The sequence below is a fragment of the Schistocerca americana genome, chromosome 9 (assembly GCF_021461395.2).
Source record: "Schistocerca americana isolate TAMUIC-IGC-003095 chromosome 9, iqSchAmer2.1, whole genome shotgun sequence".
NCBI lineage: Eukaryota > Metazoa > Arthropoda > Insecta > Orthoptera > Acrididae > Schistocerca > Schistocerca americana.
In genome coordinates, this window is record NC_060127.1 from 201071942 (window position 1) to 201090703 (window position 18762).

Sequence of the window (18762 nt, forward strand, 5' to 3'; positions counted from 1 at the left end):
GTAGCACGTGAGCATTCGACAAGCTTCGCCGTTTTCGAGATACTCGTTCCCAGGCCCTGCCTTATAGTAACCTGCCCTCTGCCTTCGCCCGGGTGCCCCCGCCCTCGTGTTCTGCTCACACACGCCTGTTACGGCACGACGCCGCCAGGTGGCTCGCCTGTCCGTGAGGCTCGCGTTGCCAGGCGGTGGCAGCAGCGGCAGCAGAGCAGGCGGCGACGGCGGCGGCCATGGCCACGCGCTCCCACTGTGCGCTCGCGGCTGCCCTGCTGGTGGCGATGGCGGCGACGAGTGAGTCAGTCAACTGGTTTAACACAATGTTTTTACAGATTTTGTCTTCGTTATCAAGCGTTAACCAATGCATCATTTGATTTGTGTTCTTTTCTCCTGACTAGTTTATAATGGCCTACTATGATTTCCATCCTTTGTTATTTGCTGTATACAGGTGTGTTCAAAGAGTGTCGGGAACTTTTAATTTCTAGTATTGTATTAGTCCAATTCTCTCGATTTTTCGTTGTTGTGGCGGACAACATGTCAAACTGTGTGTTCACTAATCGCTGTATTGGACGTTTAGTGGGGCGTCAATTGTCACGTAAGTTAGTTGTGTTTGCCTATGAGTAGCGAATACTGATTTGTCTTCAAAATGCGTCAGAGAATTAGCATTATATTTTGCTATCAAAATGGAATAAAATGTAACCAAGTTTTATAGAGCACTTGCCCGCGAAAGGCAAAGGTCCCGAGTTCGAGTCTCGGTCCGGCGCACAGTTTTAATCTGCCAGGAAGTTTCAAGTGTTATAAACGTTGAATATTGCTTTTGGTCAGTCTCTTATGTGTGGAACAAAGGTTTCGAGAGCTATAAGCGTTTTGGAGATGGGGGTGAAAAATTTCAGGATGACAAACTTCATGGCCACCCCACAACATCAACAACCGACGGAAGCGTGGAAAAATCGAAAGACATGATTATTTGAGAACGTTTTGCTCAGTGTTTTCTTCAATTTTAACCGTGTATTGGCTCTCGAGTTTTTGGCAAAACGTCAAATTCAGTTAGACTACTACCCACAACATCAGTGCCGTTCTCTAGAAGCAATCCGAAAAAAACTCCAGAATTTGTTGCGAAATAATTCGTGGCTTTTGGACCACAATAATTCACTTGTTCATACTTCATTGCTTGCTCATCAGTTTTTGGCAGAAAACAACATTCTATTGATGCCCAGCCTCTACATTCGCTATATATCGCCCTGTGTGACTTTCTTCTGTTTCTAAATGAAGCGGACTTTAAAGCGCCGTCGTTTTACAAGCTTAGATGAGTTTAAAAGTGCATCGCTAAGAGATCTACGTGCTGTCGCAAAGATATAGTTCCGGAAATGTTCAGGGAATATGAAATAGCGGTGGCATACGTGTATGTCAAGTAATGAGGACTACTTTGAAGAAAATAACATTAATGTAGACGATTAATGAAAGTATTTCTAGAAAATGAAAATTACCGATACTTTTTGGAAAAACCTCACATACTTAGCAGATATCACACTAGCTCAATGGAAGATAGCGTTAAAATGTTTCAGATGTTCTACAACTATTAAGTAAAGTTAAGTAAAACAACAGGAAAACTAAAACAGATTCAGTAGAGTATGTAGCTGGCTGATAATTTACGGAAAGCGCGAATCAGACCGCAACCCTGATAACACGTCAAAAATGTCACCCTAAAGTTTTGGGGAACGCATCGAATGTTCACAAAACCCTAAGAGTCGTGTGACTTTCGCTTGATCGTCAATTAAAATAGAGAGTCCAATCTGTCTGCAATGAGTTGCCGCCCTTTCATCTGAAAATAGTATTCATTCTAGTAAAAGGTGGCTTACTGTGATCTGTGCACCAAAAGGGCTACACATTGGAGAGTCCACTAGAGCGAGAAGCCAAGCGAGGTGGTAACACGTGAGTAGATGGCGCACTGAAATATCTATTTCATGTGCCCTCGTTCCAAGTATCACTTAAGTTGAAAGAGGAAGTTCTGAGAGAGTTGCGTTACCATGTGCTGTCTCTTCGTGGAGGATTCAGAGCAACGAATCCAGGGGTGGCTGAGAAATACTATAGGAAGGGAAGAAAGGGAAGCGTGGATCAGTATATAAAAAATTTTGTGCAGTGTTCACAGTCTACAGAATCGAGTTTTAAACTGAAAGACTACCAAAAGTGTCAAAGTCGTATGAAATGATGGGTGAATGGTTTTTGATGGTTTAGCTGGACTTAACCAGGAAATTTTTTTGTGCTAACAATAAAGATCACTTCTCTCAGCATTCAGAGCTGACACCTATACCGAACCAGGATGCAGTTATAATCTCACAAGCAATGGTCAACAAGTGACTAAATGAGTTACAGGAACCGGAGATGATGATTACTGACCAATGGACGAATTTTAAGTTAGATTAGATGAAGAATAGGCTTCACTTGCAGTAAAACTGTAATGCTGAATGGAGACATAGGATAATCAGGAGAATGCTAAGTTACTGTGTGAACTCACACAACAATGATTGGGACACAAATATTTCTTTTGCCTTGGCTGTGTAAAGTTGAAGCTCCAAAACAGTACAATATTGTCTCTGTTGGCGGTGGTGTATGGAAAAAAAATGCAATCACACTTTGATAAGATTAAGGTGAAAAAGGCAAGGGTGGAGAGTCAGTACGCGGGTTCACAAGAACAGTGCAAGAAGTCTGGAAGTGGCTCCAGCAGGCGAACCCAAAGGCACTAGTGAAACAGGAGGAAACTGTGAAATGGCTCTGAGCACTATGGGACTTAACTTCTGAGGTCATCAGTCGCCTAGAACTTAGAACTACTTAAACCTAACTAACCTAAGGACATCACACACATCCATGCCCAAGGCAGAATTCGAACCTGCTACCATAGCAGCAGCGGGGTTCCGGACTGTAGTGCCTAGAACCGCTCGGCCACCCCTGCCGGCAGTGTGAAATTCACAGGGATCTTACCGCATTGTAGAATAGGACAGTGGATGATGTTATCCAATCCTTGCATACAGAAGGGGAAGACAAAGAAATTTTGTTAAAGTAATGGTTTCTGTTTGGAGCCCAGTGACATGAGCTCTCTGAAGGGGGAAAGGAGGATGATGATAGTCCGTGTCATAAGGTTGGTGTACACTGAGGTCGAGGATGGGAAGGATCCTAGTTATGGCAGTGTTGTACCTATTTTCCTTGGGCAGAGTGGAAGTGCTGTGGAACCTACGCCTGGAAAGAGGAGTTCTCTATGTCAGGCAGGAAGATCTGGTGATTACTAGCCATCAATGGACGATGAGTCTAGTTTTTAATGCATAGGAATGACAAAATTAAGTAAGGACGCTGTAGGAGGTGTTTTCTGGTTGTCGACGGAAAGTTAAGAACAGAAGAGTACTTGGGGAAATTTTGGGGAGTGTGAGCAATAATGAGAACAGATGTAGTAAGCAGTGGAAATTGTATCATGTTGGCTACAGAGAGAGAAGATAAGTAGGATACACGCTGTGGGGAGGGTTTTGAAGACTGTGTTCGGGACAGCGGATGCCAATGATGTAAGAGAACTAAATGGGACGATGGAGGTAGAGGAGGGGGTTGACAGAGGGTAATAATTCAGTGGTGAAGTGTCACACGAAGTAGACAGCAATCTTGGAGAGCGGAATATTAAATCGCGTATGCTTTGCAACTCTTTGCAAGCTGAGAAGTGAGATGATGGAGTACACAAAGGCATTGGACGACACTGCGAATCGAGACCTAGGGTCCTTTCAGGCATGAATAAATATGTTGAATGCAACAGTAACAACGATAAGACTGCTGCACTAGCGAACAGTGTTTGTGACTTGGGAGTGGATCTGACTAGCTTTCATGAGGCTATTCATCACATTTCCCACAGACTGTGACGTTCCCTCGTGTTGTCGCCAGAATAGCTTCTGCCTGGGTTGAGGAAAGTGCAGGGAGAACTGACGTCAGAACTGGGGTTGGTATGGGAGCTCAATCGGCAGAGTTTGCCTTTTTATTATCGTATGACGTCGGTAGATCTGAGGGTGGACTAGGCACAGTTGTACGTACTTGTTAATATCCTAGTGACGGGAAGACATACACAATTTACTTGTTATACCATTCACCCCTGCGCAGTGAAATGGCAAGTGGGGATAAGAGGGGTGCCACTGACTTTTTAAGAGGGGTACACACATGTGGTTATGACAGAGAGAAGCTGTAACAGTTGTCAGACCGATAGGAATGCAGTGTGTCCAGCTCGAGTGTTTCAAACTGGCGCAGACGCATGTATGCTGCAGCTATTCACTGGCAGAACAGGAGGACAGTTTGTCCAAAGGATTTTGTGGAACTTACACGTCCTCCCCAGAAACCAGAACTGCCCTGGATTTATTCTGTATGGTGGTAGTGAGGAATGCTCACTGGAGTGAGGCAGTTGGAACTGAGAGGTAGTGGGTTGTTGTTTAACGGCACAGTATGCCACTTAACAGGGCCAAACTTCTGTCTAACAGCCACAGTGATAGGAGTTACTCACTTGAAGAGACACAGCTGTACTAGTGACACGAACCACCTCAAACCAGAATCTAACCTTCCTGAACCAAACGTCGAAACCAATCTTGATACATTTCCTGAACCAGGTAAGAGCCACACCAGTTAAGAGCCGTTCTGCAGAATGGTTGATGTACCGTGTTGAACAATACTGGGAAGGCCAACAACGAGTGACTGTGACCTCGAGTGTCACGATGCTTAGTGCCATAGTGGCTCTAACTCTACTTTGGATAGCTTTCATCTGTTTGGTCATCCCACCAGACTCTTGTGACATCCTTCGCACGGTCGGTAAGTACAGAAGCGAGAAACAGATGCCATTCGTCGACAGGGAATTCAGATATTAGATTATTTCACATCTAACGTCAAACTGTAAAAATAATACATAACTTTTCTTTCTGAGGTTGGAGCATCTGGTAACAGTAGATTTCAATGTAGAATTGTACACAGGTACAAAAGATTTATAAATCTGTCACTCTTCAACACAACCTCTATTCATAAAATGTAGAGACCTGTCCCGTATGAAAGTCCATAAATCTTATTCTACTGGCAGACATACAAAAAGGGGTCAGCGCATGAATGTTCGAACTTGAGTAAACCTACCAATGGAGCTGCAGAGAGAGGATACTTACGAGGGTTGTACGAAAAGTAAGGTTCCCAATGAGCTACAGCCTCGAGGGAAGGTGCTAGGCTAAATCCGACAACAGTGCCGTGCGCAGTGCTTTCCCCACTCTCGAGCCCGCCCATCCGCGAGTCCGCGGTTCGATACGTCGCTCAGTATTGGCTTGGCAGCCTTCAGAGATGGAAGTGTTGATCACCGCTCCCGCCAAGTGCAAGGTTCGAGCAGTAATCCGATTTCTCCACGCAAGAAAGTTACCGCCCGTAGAGATTCATCACAAACTGACTGAGGTTTATGGGGAAGAATGCATGTCCATTCAGCACATCCGCAAATGGTGCAGAGCTTCCACTGAGGATCGCACGGAAGTTCACGATGAAGAACGGAGTGGAAGACAGTTGGTTTCGGATGCGATTGTCCAGAAGATCAACAATAAACAGCTCAAAGGTCAGATGGTCACTGCTGTGAACTTGTTAACGCATTCCTGAAGCTTCCCACGGCATAAATGAATGAACTTTAACAGACTCGTTGTGTTATCGCAAGGTGTGAGTTCGTTGGGTCCCCAGATTGACTGACGGACACAGGGAGCTATGCCTTGACTGTGCTCACAAGTTCCTGCAAAAATGTGAGGGGGGAGCCAACAAGGAGAAGTCGTTGGATTCTATCCTCACAGGAGATGAAATGTGGGTGTTTCATTACATCCCCAGAACAAAACACCCATCTCATCAGCGGCGTCACTCCGGTTCACTGCCACCAGAGAAATTCAAACAAACGCAGTCGGCAGGAAAGGTTATGGCGACTGTGTTTTGGGATTGGAAGGAGGTACTCCTCATCGATTTCATGCAACCTGGGACGACCATAAACTCAGACAGATATTGGGAATCGTTGATGGGAGGCGGGGTCCTCATGCCACGGTGGCGGGTGTAGGAAACGCGGCGGCAGGCGTATTTGGAAGTACGGCGGACCAAATAACAGCCAATACCGCACAGACCAATCCACTGGTAACACAAACCCTAAAGACTGAAACTGAAACTGAGCCAGTGAGACTCACTTCACCTGTGTTGGGGAAATCCGTTTTGTCCATTGTCAAGCGGAGGCAAACGCAAAAGGGTAGGAGTCTACACCAGGTGTACTCAGTGCGTATGCCTATGGGCCTCAGTCAACATGTAGAAGAGTCTAGTCCAGTAGCCATTGACGGAACAGGATGAATGCAGCTGCAGATTGTAGCACATGTTGGCAAAAATGATGCCTCTTGTTTGTGCTCTGGGGTCATACTTTGATCATTCCAGCCACAGGCTGAGAAGACCAGCGATGCACATGTAGTTTCAACAAAGCTTACAATTCGCAGCACTGTCCCTAGAACTGATCATGGTCCCTTCGTTCTGAGTGGACGTACTGAACCTATAGACTTCGACAAACTAGGCTGTGACACAAGGTTGAGAAATTTAGGGTGCCCCCAAAACGGGTCAGGTGTGCACTACACATTAGAAGCTGTTACCCAGGTACCTGACTGAGTGTGAACTGTACACTAGAGTCTTTTTTGATTTGGCGACTACACCTCAAATCCAGACAACGACAGTTGTAGAAATCCCATAAGTATCAGCGTAAGATAGAAAGAAATCTCTCCCTCAGGTGAGAGAAAGGTGAGAGAATTAAAATACCAGTGGTTAACTCCTAAAGAATTTAGAACAGAGTGCTAGAGCTCAAAGAGATCTTGAACAATAGTGAAGCCCACATAATACTAGGTACAGAAAGTTGGTTGAACCTGAAATTGATAGCAGTGAGGTTTTTGGGGGAAAATTTAAGTGTATATCGAAATGACAGGCTAATTAGAGATATCGCAGTAGACAAACTCAAATCCACCAAGCTAGAAATTGATTTTGTATGTCAGACTGTTTTTGGCAAGACTCAGGAGTGGACACAAAATGATAACTGGATCCTTCTATCGCCCACGAGATTCCTCTCCTGATGTAACCAAAAAATTTAGAGAAAACATGAGTTCACTAGTATGTAAGTTCTCCAACCATATTATAATCATCCATAGAGACTTACTCACCCAACAATCAATTGGGAAAATTACAGTTTCCTTAGTGGTGGGTGTGATAAGACATCCTGTGGAACATTTTTAGATGCCTTCTCTGAAAACTACCTTGAACAGCTGGTTCGGAACCTCATTCGTATAGGATGTAATAGCAAGAAATACGCCTGACCTCTTTGAGGAACATGACATCGAAGATGGCATCGGGGATTATGACGTGATTGTGGCAACAATGATTACCAAAGTACAAAGAGCAACCAAAATATGCAGAAAGATGTGTATCTTCAGTGAACTAGATAAAAATATCAGTAATGTCATATCTTAATGAAGAACTTGAAACTTTCAGCACAGGCCAGGAGCATGTAGAGAAGCTATGGCTCAAGTTTAAAAGAATAGTTTCCCATGCACTGGATAATAAGTACCCAGTATAACACTTCATAATGGGAGGGCCCTCCATGATATACAGTCACTCTACAAAAACTTCTAGAGACTAGTGCATAATTGTTGTGAAACAAAGCATAGCGTCGCTAGGCAATGAAAACCTCGTAACTCAAATTGGTCAAATTTTACAGGAGAAACAAAAAACTAATTATAGAAATCACGTGGGGACCTGATTAGTCAAATGTAGTGGTTTCTGCTACACAATATGGATCCGGTCACTGGTACATAAGACTTTACTATGCATTTCAAATTGTCTGCCGGTTTTTGGAGTTACGAGGTTTCCACAGGTATTTGTTTGGTAGTGACGGAGATAAGAGGCATGTAACGAGTGCACAGTTAAGAATTGAACTAAATGAATGTTTAATTTGTTTTAAAAAATATTTACATAAACTTTGCATTATTTGTGCATTTTGAAACATCTTTAAGGATACATTGTTACAGATATAAAGTGAAATGAATAACTTCACATTGATCAAAATATTGGAATCTGGATGTTAATAAATTACAGTGTTTAAAAACATAGAAACAATGTTGCTAGCTTTAATTAAACTTTTATTACTGTACATGCGTAAACTTTCTGCACTGATCATTAATTGTGAATTGTAGAGAGGGGGCAGTGTAAATGAGCTGGGTATGTTCGACATCCTTCTTGGAAGTGGTTACCATGTATCGCTCAATTTCAATTCATATTCCATTTTTGCGGAGGGATCATACTTGAGACACCGGATATCAGTCACTGCTGGATCCCCAATTTTGGATCCTGGACGAATAGTTGAATACACCGAGAGTTAATGGCTCAAATGGCTCTGAGCACTATGGGACTTGGTTACTTTTTAAACCATAGATGGTAAAGTTGTGGACCTTTAGTTTGCTTTTATAGTACAGTGCAGATGCTTTTAGTGTGGGAGAGAGCAGAAGTGCTTGAAGGTTCATAGTAAACACTCTAGTTGGTCGTAATTTATCACTATTTTTCACTTCCCTTGCTCAGTTTTTCGGGCCATATGCAAAGAGTATTCATTGTCTGAGAGATTGCCTGTCTGGCGGGAACAACAAAGATCGCACTGATCCTTTTTAGGCGAAAATAAGTTAAGATTATTTCCATCGAATACCTCACAGAACTCTTTGTAAGCAGCTGGGATTTGTTCTCTTTTCTTGCAAAATTCTGTATGTTCCCTATGTAGTTCTGATTTACTCTGCCAGTTAGGTTCCAAGTAGAGTTTTTTTTCTTCCTGATGCACTAGATGTCCATGTTCTGACACTCCATTTGCCTAAGCACAAAGTATTCAGAAACATAGTCTTGCAGACAGTTTTTCCCTGTCCTTCTGTAACAAAATTGTAATATAGTGTGTTAGAACGGTGAGATTCTGAATTATTTCTGCGTCTTTTAACTGGAACGTAGTAGACATGGCTTCTAACAAAAATTTTTATTTCACCCCAAGAAATAGCCTGCCAGAATTGATTAAATATTAGCTGTCTCTGCTCTTCTGTAATATCCTTGCAATTCCTGTTCCGATTTAAGGAAGAATGTTTACAAATACATCGTGGTTTCATTTCCCTCCTACTTCTGCTTATTGTTGGTCTCTTTTTGCCAAACTCATCTTTTTCCTTCTTAAATAATCCTGTCCCTCCATACGTTTTTCTTTCTGCAAACTTTGAAGTGATTGATTGCTTTTCCTTTTACGGCGCTGCTTAGTGGTTTTTTCTCCCACATCAATTTCGTCATCGTCGTCTTCCGTGCTGTTGTTACTGCTATGGTCATTTTTGTTTTTATCTGGATCATACACATCACTACTGCCACTGGAGATACCATCCTCGCTGCTGTGTTCGAAAAGACTTTCAAACTCAGAAGTGGAATTCGCCTCTATATTGGCTTCTTTTTCGCATTATCTGTAGTGGAAACAATAATTTCATCAATAATATTTAAATAATTTGATCACCTCAACTTTCAAACAAGGATCTTACTTGAAGTTACAACAATATAAACTACGGTTTACCTTCATTTTGTAGGTCTACTCTTTCTTTTGGTGCAAGACAAGGAGGAACCGGACTAGAATCTTCTTCCGGTGATTTTATACGATATGACCCCTTGTCGGCTTGTTTCACAAGTTAAAGAGTGAATTTTCTCTTTTTACCGATAGCTGAAAATAAAGTAGTTGCTGTAGAATGTATAGGATTCTGTTAAGTTCTAAAATTAAAATCTCGTATGTACAGAGTGCAGTATGCTTTACGCGCGATGAATAACTCGTAAATTAACATTGTTTTTAACGAGGTCATTATTAATTCTGTAAAGTAAAATACAATATATAAATACCTAGAAATACTAAGACATACCTGTAGCAATAAAGCAGTGTTGGGTCTGTCAGTCAAAAAGGTTACTATCACATCAAAATAGGTTTAAATCTCGGAGCATGTGTTCGTCCTGCACGTTAACAATGGCGATTACCGGAGATGCGAGGTTTACAGCACAAACTACATATCGCTGGAGATGTGAGTTTTTCATTATTGCCGGATATAGATGGCGACACCGTACATCTCGAAGAAGGAAGGTTTCAACAGGCTATGTTGCATAATTGTCTACATTTGGTAATGGAGTTACGTGGATTTCATTGTCAGATGGAGTTACGAGGTTTTCATTGCCTAGCGACGATAGAATTATAGATAGGAAGATACAGAATGAATCACGTCTGGTTATGAATAAGTCACTGTATGATGCCTACAGTGATACCATAGCAGAATATTGTCAAACGATCTTTCACAAAACCCAAAGTAATTCTGGTCCTATGTAAAGGCTGTTAGTGGCACCAAAGTTCCTAGCGAATCAGACAGGAACTGAAACTGAGGGTAGCAAAGCAAAAGCTTACATGCTTGCATGCTGTTTCCAAATGTTTCTTTACAAAGGAAAACTCAGGAGAATTGCCCCAATTTAATCCTTGTACCACTGAAAAGATGAATGAAATAAGTGTTAGTGCCAGTAGTGTTGAGAAAGAGCAGAAATCATTGAAACTGAACAAAGCCCCAGGGCCTGATAGAATCCCTACCAGATTCTGTATCGAATTTGCGACTGAGTTAGCCCGTCTTCTAACTATAATCCATCTTAGATCAACTGAACGAGAAACCGTGTCCAGTAATTGGAAGAAAGCACAGGTAACACTTATCTGTAAGAAGGATAGAAGAAGTATTCACAAAACTACCGTCCAATATCTTTGGCATCAATTTGTTGTAGAATGTTAGAACATATCCTGAGCTCAAATATAATGAAGCTTTTAAAGAGAATGACCTTATCCATGCCAGCCAGCATGGATTTAGAAAACATCGATCATATGAAACCCAACTCGCACTTTTCTTACATGACAAACTGAAAGCTTTAATCAAGGCAACGAGGTAGATGCAGTATTCCTTGCTTTCCGAAAAGCATTTGACTCAGTGCCACACCTACGCTTATTGTCAAAAGTACGACCATATGGCGTATCAAATGACATTTGTGACTGGATTGAGGCCTTTTTGGTAGGGAGGAGGCAGCATGTTATCTAGGTTGCACTGTCATCGTCAGATGCACAAGTAACGTCGGGTGTGCCAGGGAAAGTGTGTTGCGACCCATGCTGTCGATGCTGTATATTAATGACGCTGCAGACAATATTAATAGTAAAGTCAGGCTTTTTGCAGATGATGCAGTTATCTATAATGAGGTTCAGTCTGAAATAAGCTGTATAAATATTAGGTCAGATCTTGAAAAGATTGCAGAGAGGTGCAAAGACTGACAACTTACTTCAAATGTTTATAAATGTAAATCTGAGCACTTTATAAAACGTAAAAACGTAGTATCGTATGACTATAATATCAATGAGCCGCAAGTGGAATCGGTCAACTCATACAAATACATGGGCGTGACACCTTGTAGGCTCAGTTGTGGGTAGAGCGAGTGATAGACCTCTGTTTATTGGTAGAAGACTGGGGAAGTGCAGTCAGACTAAAAAGGAATTTGTTACAAATCACTAGTGCGGCGCGTTCCAGAATATTGCTCAAGTGTTTGACACCATGCCAAACAGGACTAGCAGGGATATTGAAGGTATACAGAGAAGGGCAGCACGAGTGGTTATAGGTTTCTTTGACCCGTGGGGCAGTGTTACAGAGCCGCTGAAGAAACAACCGGTAGACTCTTGAAGACTGACAACAACATCCTCCATGTCGCTCATGTGATCGTGAGGACAAGATTGGAATAATTACGGCACCCGCAGAGGCATTCAAACAATCGTCCTTCCCACGCTCCATCCTTGAATTGTATGTCGCGGTGGTTTGTAGAGTATGGATGTAGACGTAGATGTAAATACGTAACATGCTGTGTATACTGGTATTAAGTGAGACCTAAGGAGCCAGGCATTTTCCATGGAGCAGGGTAGTGCAGCGCCACTTCCGTTGTAACGGCAAAATCTGTGAGAAAGTGCGGTGAAATACTGCATTAGATGACGTCATTTGGGCGGAGACAACAACAATGTTGGTTCATAGCGAGGAGGGCTAGGCTCACTAACCTGTCAGCACACTGATAACACATGGCATAGGAAAGAGGATTCCTGCGCGAACGGTGTTCTGGTGGTGACCTGAAGCGGCTCATTTGTGTGACAGGTGCTGTAGATTTTGTACTAGAATCATTCCCAGCCCAGCAGTCTACCAGGAGGAAGGGACTAGTCCACCCAAGGAAGCGACGTGGAGCCAGCAACATTAGCCACAGGTCTAGGACTCCATCGCGGCACCTGCTTCCTGTACAGAGTCTGTCCTCTGGACTGCGGGCTTCCCAGCTCAGTCCAACCGCAGCCAGACTCCTGCCTGGTGGAAACGGATCGCATGCCGGGCACAGCAGGGAGCCTGCCTTCTTGCTGCATGGTTTCACCACTAGCGTGTGGTCACCCATCACAGAGCAGGCCACCTCTGCATGATTCCTGTCCACTTCCAAGTGCTGCTGACGCCGGTGCTGGAGGCCAAACAGCAGGGTCAGGTGGCAGGCATCAGCAGAGCAGGGCACGAGCACGTGCTGCAGCCATTTGCTAGCACCTGCCTGGCTAGCTGCTGGCCCTTTTCCTTGGGTCACAGTCGTGGTCATCTCCCAGCATTAGAGCGGTGATGATGTACGAATAAGAAATAAACTGTGGCTTTTTATAGCTGCTTCTTCTGGGCCTTCGTTGGCCCACAACCCACATTCAGTCATCAGCCACCCCACTTAGCCAGCAGGTGATCAGCACTTTCATTTGTTGGACTTGGTAATCAAACGAATTATGCTTCTATGCCTGAATCTAACTGCAGAATAATTATAGATTCTCAGTTAAATAAATTTGTTCTGTTGTTTAGAATTTGCGTCGCTCATTGATCTTTGAACTACTTTGTAACAATATGCAATGAACATTATAAATGTTTGCTCTGAGGACTATGACTGTATATACTGACAGCCAAATACATATATTGTTGTTAGACATGTTAGGAATAAGTATCAGTTGCACATCTATGTGATGTTTGGTGACTGTCATCATAACAGGAACTTGTTTGTATGTGTGAGTATATGAGTGTGTGTGTGTGTGTGTGTGTGTGTGTGTGTGTGTGTGTCCGTCTCTGTGTGTGAAAGAGAGGAAGAAACTAAGAAATTAATGTAGATAGATAGAGTGAGACAGACAGACAGGCACACACACTCAGAGAGAGAGAGAGAGAGAGAGAGAGAGAGAGAGAGAGAGAATGAGTAGGGAAGCAAGAGATGATGTTCAAGACAAAGTTATGTGAGTTAGATAAAGAGAGAGTGAGTCAGAGAGCGTAAGAGCATTATATCTATGAACACGATTAGCTTAGTCTTCAACGCAAAATTGTTTCCAAATCTATATCTGGGCTTTAGTGAAACTGTCAGCTAATGAAGTTGTTTGAAAGCTCCATTAAATTTCAACGGAATGATTTACGATGTACCATGCAAGCTTCCAAATTATCATACAATGCCGTCAATATTTAAAATCAATACTTCATTGTCACTGTTCACAAACTGAAATTTGAAATTTGTTGTTCGCGTTTACATCTAATTGGTACGTTATAGTTACAAATCCGTATAAAAATATATATGGGTAGCATGGTTGTAACTCATACCACCATATTTAATGCCCTCAGTATAATGGCCCCCATATCTCGATTGCCTTCTCCTACAGAGATGGAAGGCGCCATACCCAGTCAGTGCATCCTTCTCCGTCCATGTCTTGTAACAGCCGCCTATGACACAGACGATGTCTTTTAATGTGTTGCCGGCCGGACTGGCCGAGCGGCTCTAGACGCTACAGTCTGGAGCCGCGCGACCGCTACGGTCGCAGGTTCGAATCCTGCCTCAGGCATGGGTGTGTGTGATGTCCTTAGGTTAGTTAGGTTTAAGTAGTTCTAAGTTCTAGGGGACTGATGACCTCAGCAGTTAAGTCCCATAGTGCTCAGAGCCATTTGAACCATTTTTTTTAATGTGTTGTTGAGTGTACCACGAGGAGATTCCTTCATTTTGGCGAGCAGGTCATAATCGCATGGTCTCATATTGGATGAGTAGGATGGATGTTCAAGTATCTACCACCCCAACATATTCAGGAACTCTTGGATTGGGGTTCGCCGTCGTGAAGTATGACTGGATGCATTACCAGAAGGAAACATTATTGTGCACTCCAACCACATGCCACTTCAGTCTTGATTCGAGCACACTCTTAGTGTTTCTTAAATATGGTTAGGGCGCTCGCACTGGCCTCCCACACTTTCAGACAGTACACACAGCAACTGACTCAAACACAGCTGTAGACACTCACTGCACGACTTCAACTGACCTCCTATCAGCTGCAGAGAGTGAGCACCTCATGTGATGCACATCCCTCACTTTATAGCAGCGTTGTCAGTACTTTTTATCCAATCCATGGATACTGCACGAGCCACGGTACACATACACTAATATAGATCAACATAAGCGACTTTCTGTCTGTTCCAGCTGTGTTCCAAGATAGGTAAAAGTAAAGCTGTGTTCCAAACTGGCATTCAAAATTGGAACATTTGCCTTTCGTGGGCATTTACTCTACCGATTGAGTCGTTTTGATCTGCCAGTAAGTTTCAGATCAGTGCAGTCACCTTCCCAGGATGAACTTTGATTCTACCAGCCAGGCTGTGGGTAAGCCACGTCTCCGTAGTATTGCAGCATCGTCGATATAACCGACTGTGGTGCAGAGCCGATTGAAGGGTCTGAATCAGAGGCTCAGGCTGTTCTGTGACCGTGTAGGCTGAAGATTCCTAGACTTGCGCCATCGGGTGGTGGGTTTCCGGGTTCCGCTTAATAGGTCAGGAGTCCACTACACGCAGGAGGCGGCTACACGGGTTGCGGGGGCTGTGTGGAAGGGACTGGGCGTTTTTTTAGGTTAGAGGGCCTCAGGGAACCACAGACGGGGCGTCCGTCTGAAAGTGGGCAGGTAAGACATAGTAAGGTAGTTGTAGAAACAATTGGCATTGTATTTGTAAATTGTCGTAGCTGTGTTGGGAAAGAACCAGAGCTCCAAGCCCCAATAGCCCTAAAGCCGGAAATAAGTTCAGCCGAAATTTTTGCAAACGATTTAACAGTGTTCAGAAAGGATAGAACAAATACAGTTGGTGGTGGAGTATTTATTCCTGTCAGAGGTAGTTTGCATTGTAGCGAAATTGAAGCAGATAGTTCGTGTGAAATAGTATGGGTAGAGGTTACACCTGACAATCGGATTAAACTATTAATTGGATCGTTTTACCGACCCCCCCCCCCCCCCCCCCGCCCCCCGCCCCCCGCCCGACTCAGAAGATATAGTTACTGAACAGTTCAAAGAAAACTCGAGTCTCATTCCAAATAAGTACCCCGCTCATACAATTATAGTTGGTGGTGACTTTAATGTACCCTCCATTCGCTGGAAAAATTATGTGTTTAAAGCTGGCGACACACATAAAACATCATCCGCAATTGTACTGAATGCTTTCTCAGAAAATTATTTTGAACAATTAGTTCATGACCACACTCGAAGCTTAAATGGTTGTGAAAGCATACCTAACCTTTTAGCAACAAATAATCCTGGTCAAATAGTGAGTGTTGTGACGAATACAGGGATTAGCGACCACAAAGCAGTTGTGCTAGGCAAAGAGTATCTATTTAAAAAAAGCTGATAAGGATGCTTTTAACGCCTTTTTGAGATATAGTCTTCACTACTTCCGATCTGATCATGTAAGTTTAGAAAAGTTGTAGAATGTTTTCAAAGAGATAGTATCGACGGCAACTGAGAGTTATATACCACATAAATTAATAAGTGATGGTACTGATCCCCCATGGTACACAAAACGGGTCAGATCGTTGTTGCAGAAGTAACGAAAAAAGAACGCCAAATTTAAAAGAACGCAAAATCCCCAAGATTGGCAAAGTTTTACAGAAGTTCGAAATATGGCGCGTACTTCAATGCGAGATGCTGTTCATAATTTCCACAACGAAATTCTGTCTCGAAATCTGGCAGAAAACCCAAAGAGATTCTGGTGATGCATAGAGCACACCAGTGCCAAGACGCACTCAACACCATCACTGCGGGATAACAACGGTGAAGTCACTGATGACAGTGCCACTAAAGCAGAGTTATTAAACACGGTTTTCCGAAACTCCTCCACCAAAGAAGACGAAGTAAATATTCCTGAATTCCAATCAAGAACAACTGCCAAGATGAGAAACATAGAAGTAAATATCGTCGAAGTAACGAAGCAACTTAAATCAATTAATAAAGCCAATGCCTCCGGCCCAAATTGTATACCAGTCAGGTTCCTCTCAGAGTATGCAGATAAAATAGCTCCATATTTAGCAATTATATACAACCACTCGCTCACAGAAAGATCCGCACCTAAAGACTGGAAAATTGCTAACGTCACACCAACACCCAAAGTGCTATCGACAGGGGATGTCAAATTGATTCCATCTTTTTAGATTTCCAGCAGGCTTCCGACGTGCAACGGCCTTGCCGGAGTGGATACACCGGTTCCCGTGAGATCACCGAAGTTAAGCGCTGTCGGTCGTGATCGGTATTTGGATGGGTGACCACCCAGGCCGCCATGCGCCGTTGCCACTTTTCGGGTTGCACTCAGCCTTGTGATGCCAATTGAGGAGCTACTCGACCGAAGAGTGGCGGCTTCGGTCAAGAATACCATCATAACGACCGGGAGAGCGGTGTGCTGACCCCACGCCCCTCCAATCCGCATCCTCCACTGAGGATGACACGGCGGTCGGATGGTCCCGGTAGGCCGCTCGTGGCCTGAAGACGGAGAGAGAAGGCTTCCGACACCGTTCCTCACAAGCGTCTTCTAACCAAACTGCGTGCCTACGGAGTATCGCCTCAGTTGTGCGACTGGATTCGTGATTTCCTGTCAGAAATGTCACAGTTCGTAGTAATAGACAGAAAGTCATCGAGTAAAACAGAAGTAATATCCGGCGTTCCCAAAGGAAGTGTTATAGGCCCTTTGTTGTTCCTGATTTATATTAACGACACAGGTGACAATCTGGGTAGCCGTCTTAGATTGTTTGCAGACGATGCTGTCAAATGATTCAAATGGCTCTGAGCACTATGGGACTTAACATCTGAGGTCATCAGTCCCCTAGAACTTAGAACTACTTAAACCTAACTAACCTAAGGACATCATACACAGTCATGCCCGAGGCCGGATTCGAACATGCGACCGTAGCGGTCGCGCGGCTCCAGACTGAAGCGCCTAGAACCGCTCGGTCACGACGGCCGGCGATTATACTGTCATTTACCGTCTTGTAAAGTCATCACATGATGAAAACGACTAGCAAAATGATTTAGATAAGATATCTGTATGGTGCGAAAAGTGGCAATTGACCTTGAATAAGGAAAAGCGTGAATTTATTCACATGAGTACTAAAAGAAATCAGCTAAATTTTGATTACGCGGTAAGTCACACAAATCTGAAGGCTGTAAATTCAACTAAATACTTAGGGATCACAATTACAAATAACGTAAATTGGAACGATCACATAGATAATATTGTGGGTAGAGCAAATCAAAGACTGTGATTCGTTGGCAGAACACTTAGAAGGTGCAACAGGTCTACTAAAGAGACTGCTTACATCACGCTTGTCCGCCCTATTCTGGAGTATTGCTGTGCGGTCTGGGATCCGTATCAGGTAGGACTGACAGATGACATCGGAAAAGTACAAAGAAGGGCAGCTCGTTTTGTATCATCGCGAAATAGGGGCGATAGTGTCACAGACATGATACGTGCATTGGAGTGGCAATCATTAAAACAAAGACGTTTTTCGTTGCGACAGGATCTTCTCATGAAATTTCAATCATCAGTTTTCTCCTCCGATTGCGAAAACATTCTGTTGGCACCCACTTACACAGGGAGAAATGATCATCACGATAAAATAAGAGAAATCGGGGCTCGCACAGAAAAATTTAAGTGGTCGTTTTTCCCGCATGCCGTTCTAGAGTGGAATAGTAGAGAGACAGCTTGAAGGTGGTTTATTGAACCCTCTGCCAGGTACTTTATTATGAATAGCAGAGGAAACACGTAGATGTAGAATATTGTTTCTTCCTCGAACACTAGAGTCGCAAGTTTCCAGGAGACAAGTTCTTTAAGGTCGGAGACGAGGTGGAACCTAAGTTGTAAGGGCGGATCCTGCATCATGCTTGGATACCTCTGCACAGCATATGCCCGCAATAGGCGAAGTTCCCAAGTTTGTAAGGAGTAGGGAAGTTCGGGTTAATTGGTCTTACTTTTTCTTTCCTTGAGATTTTACTTAAAGAAAAGTTATCTTTTCAGTTGTTATTCATGAATACGGAGGAAAACGTATAAGATGACTACAGGCGCTTTTATTTTCGCTGCATTTCACGCAGATCGACACTACTTTTGGCCCATTTAACCTCAGTTACTGGGTTAACTGCATCATATGTCAGTGTTAAGTAGACCTCTCGCTAAATGAATTAACTACAGGACCATAAATGTACAAATTCATGGAACAACATTAGTAATAATACTAAATACACCTTCATGGTGCTATCAGTACAATATGGTTGTATTAAAATATGGTTATATTAATTAAAAAATCATGCAAATAACAAAACTGTTGCACTGTGAA

At 43.2% G+C, this 18762-nt stretch overlaps 1 protein-coding gene across 2 annotated transcripts in view; it reads left to right on the forward strand.

Moving 5' to 3' along the window:
- Positions 1–209: 209 nt before the first annotated feature.
- LOC124551196 (collagenase-like) overlaps positions 210–18762 on the forward strand; it is a 196458-nt gene continuing 177905 nt past the window's right edge. For both annotated transcript variants that reach the window (XM_047126184.1, XM_047126187.1), the window contains exon 1: positions 210–288. In XM_047126184.1, coding sequence (XP_046982140.1) covers positions 228–288 — 61 coding nt within the window. In that variant the 5' untranslated portion in view covers positions 210–227. The remainder of the gene's footprint in view (positions 289–18762) is intronic.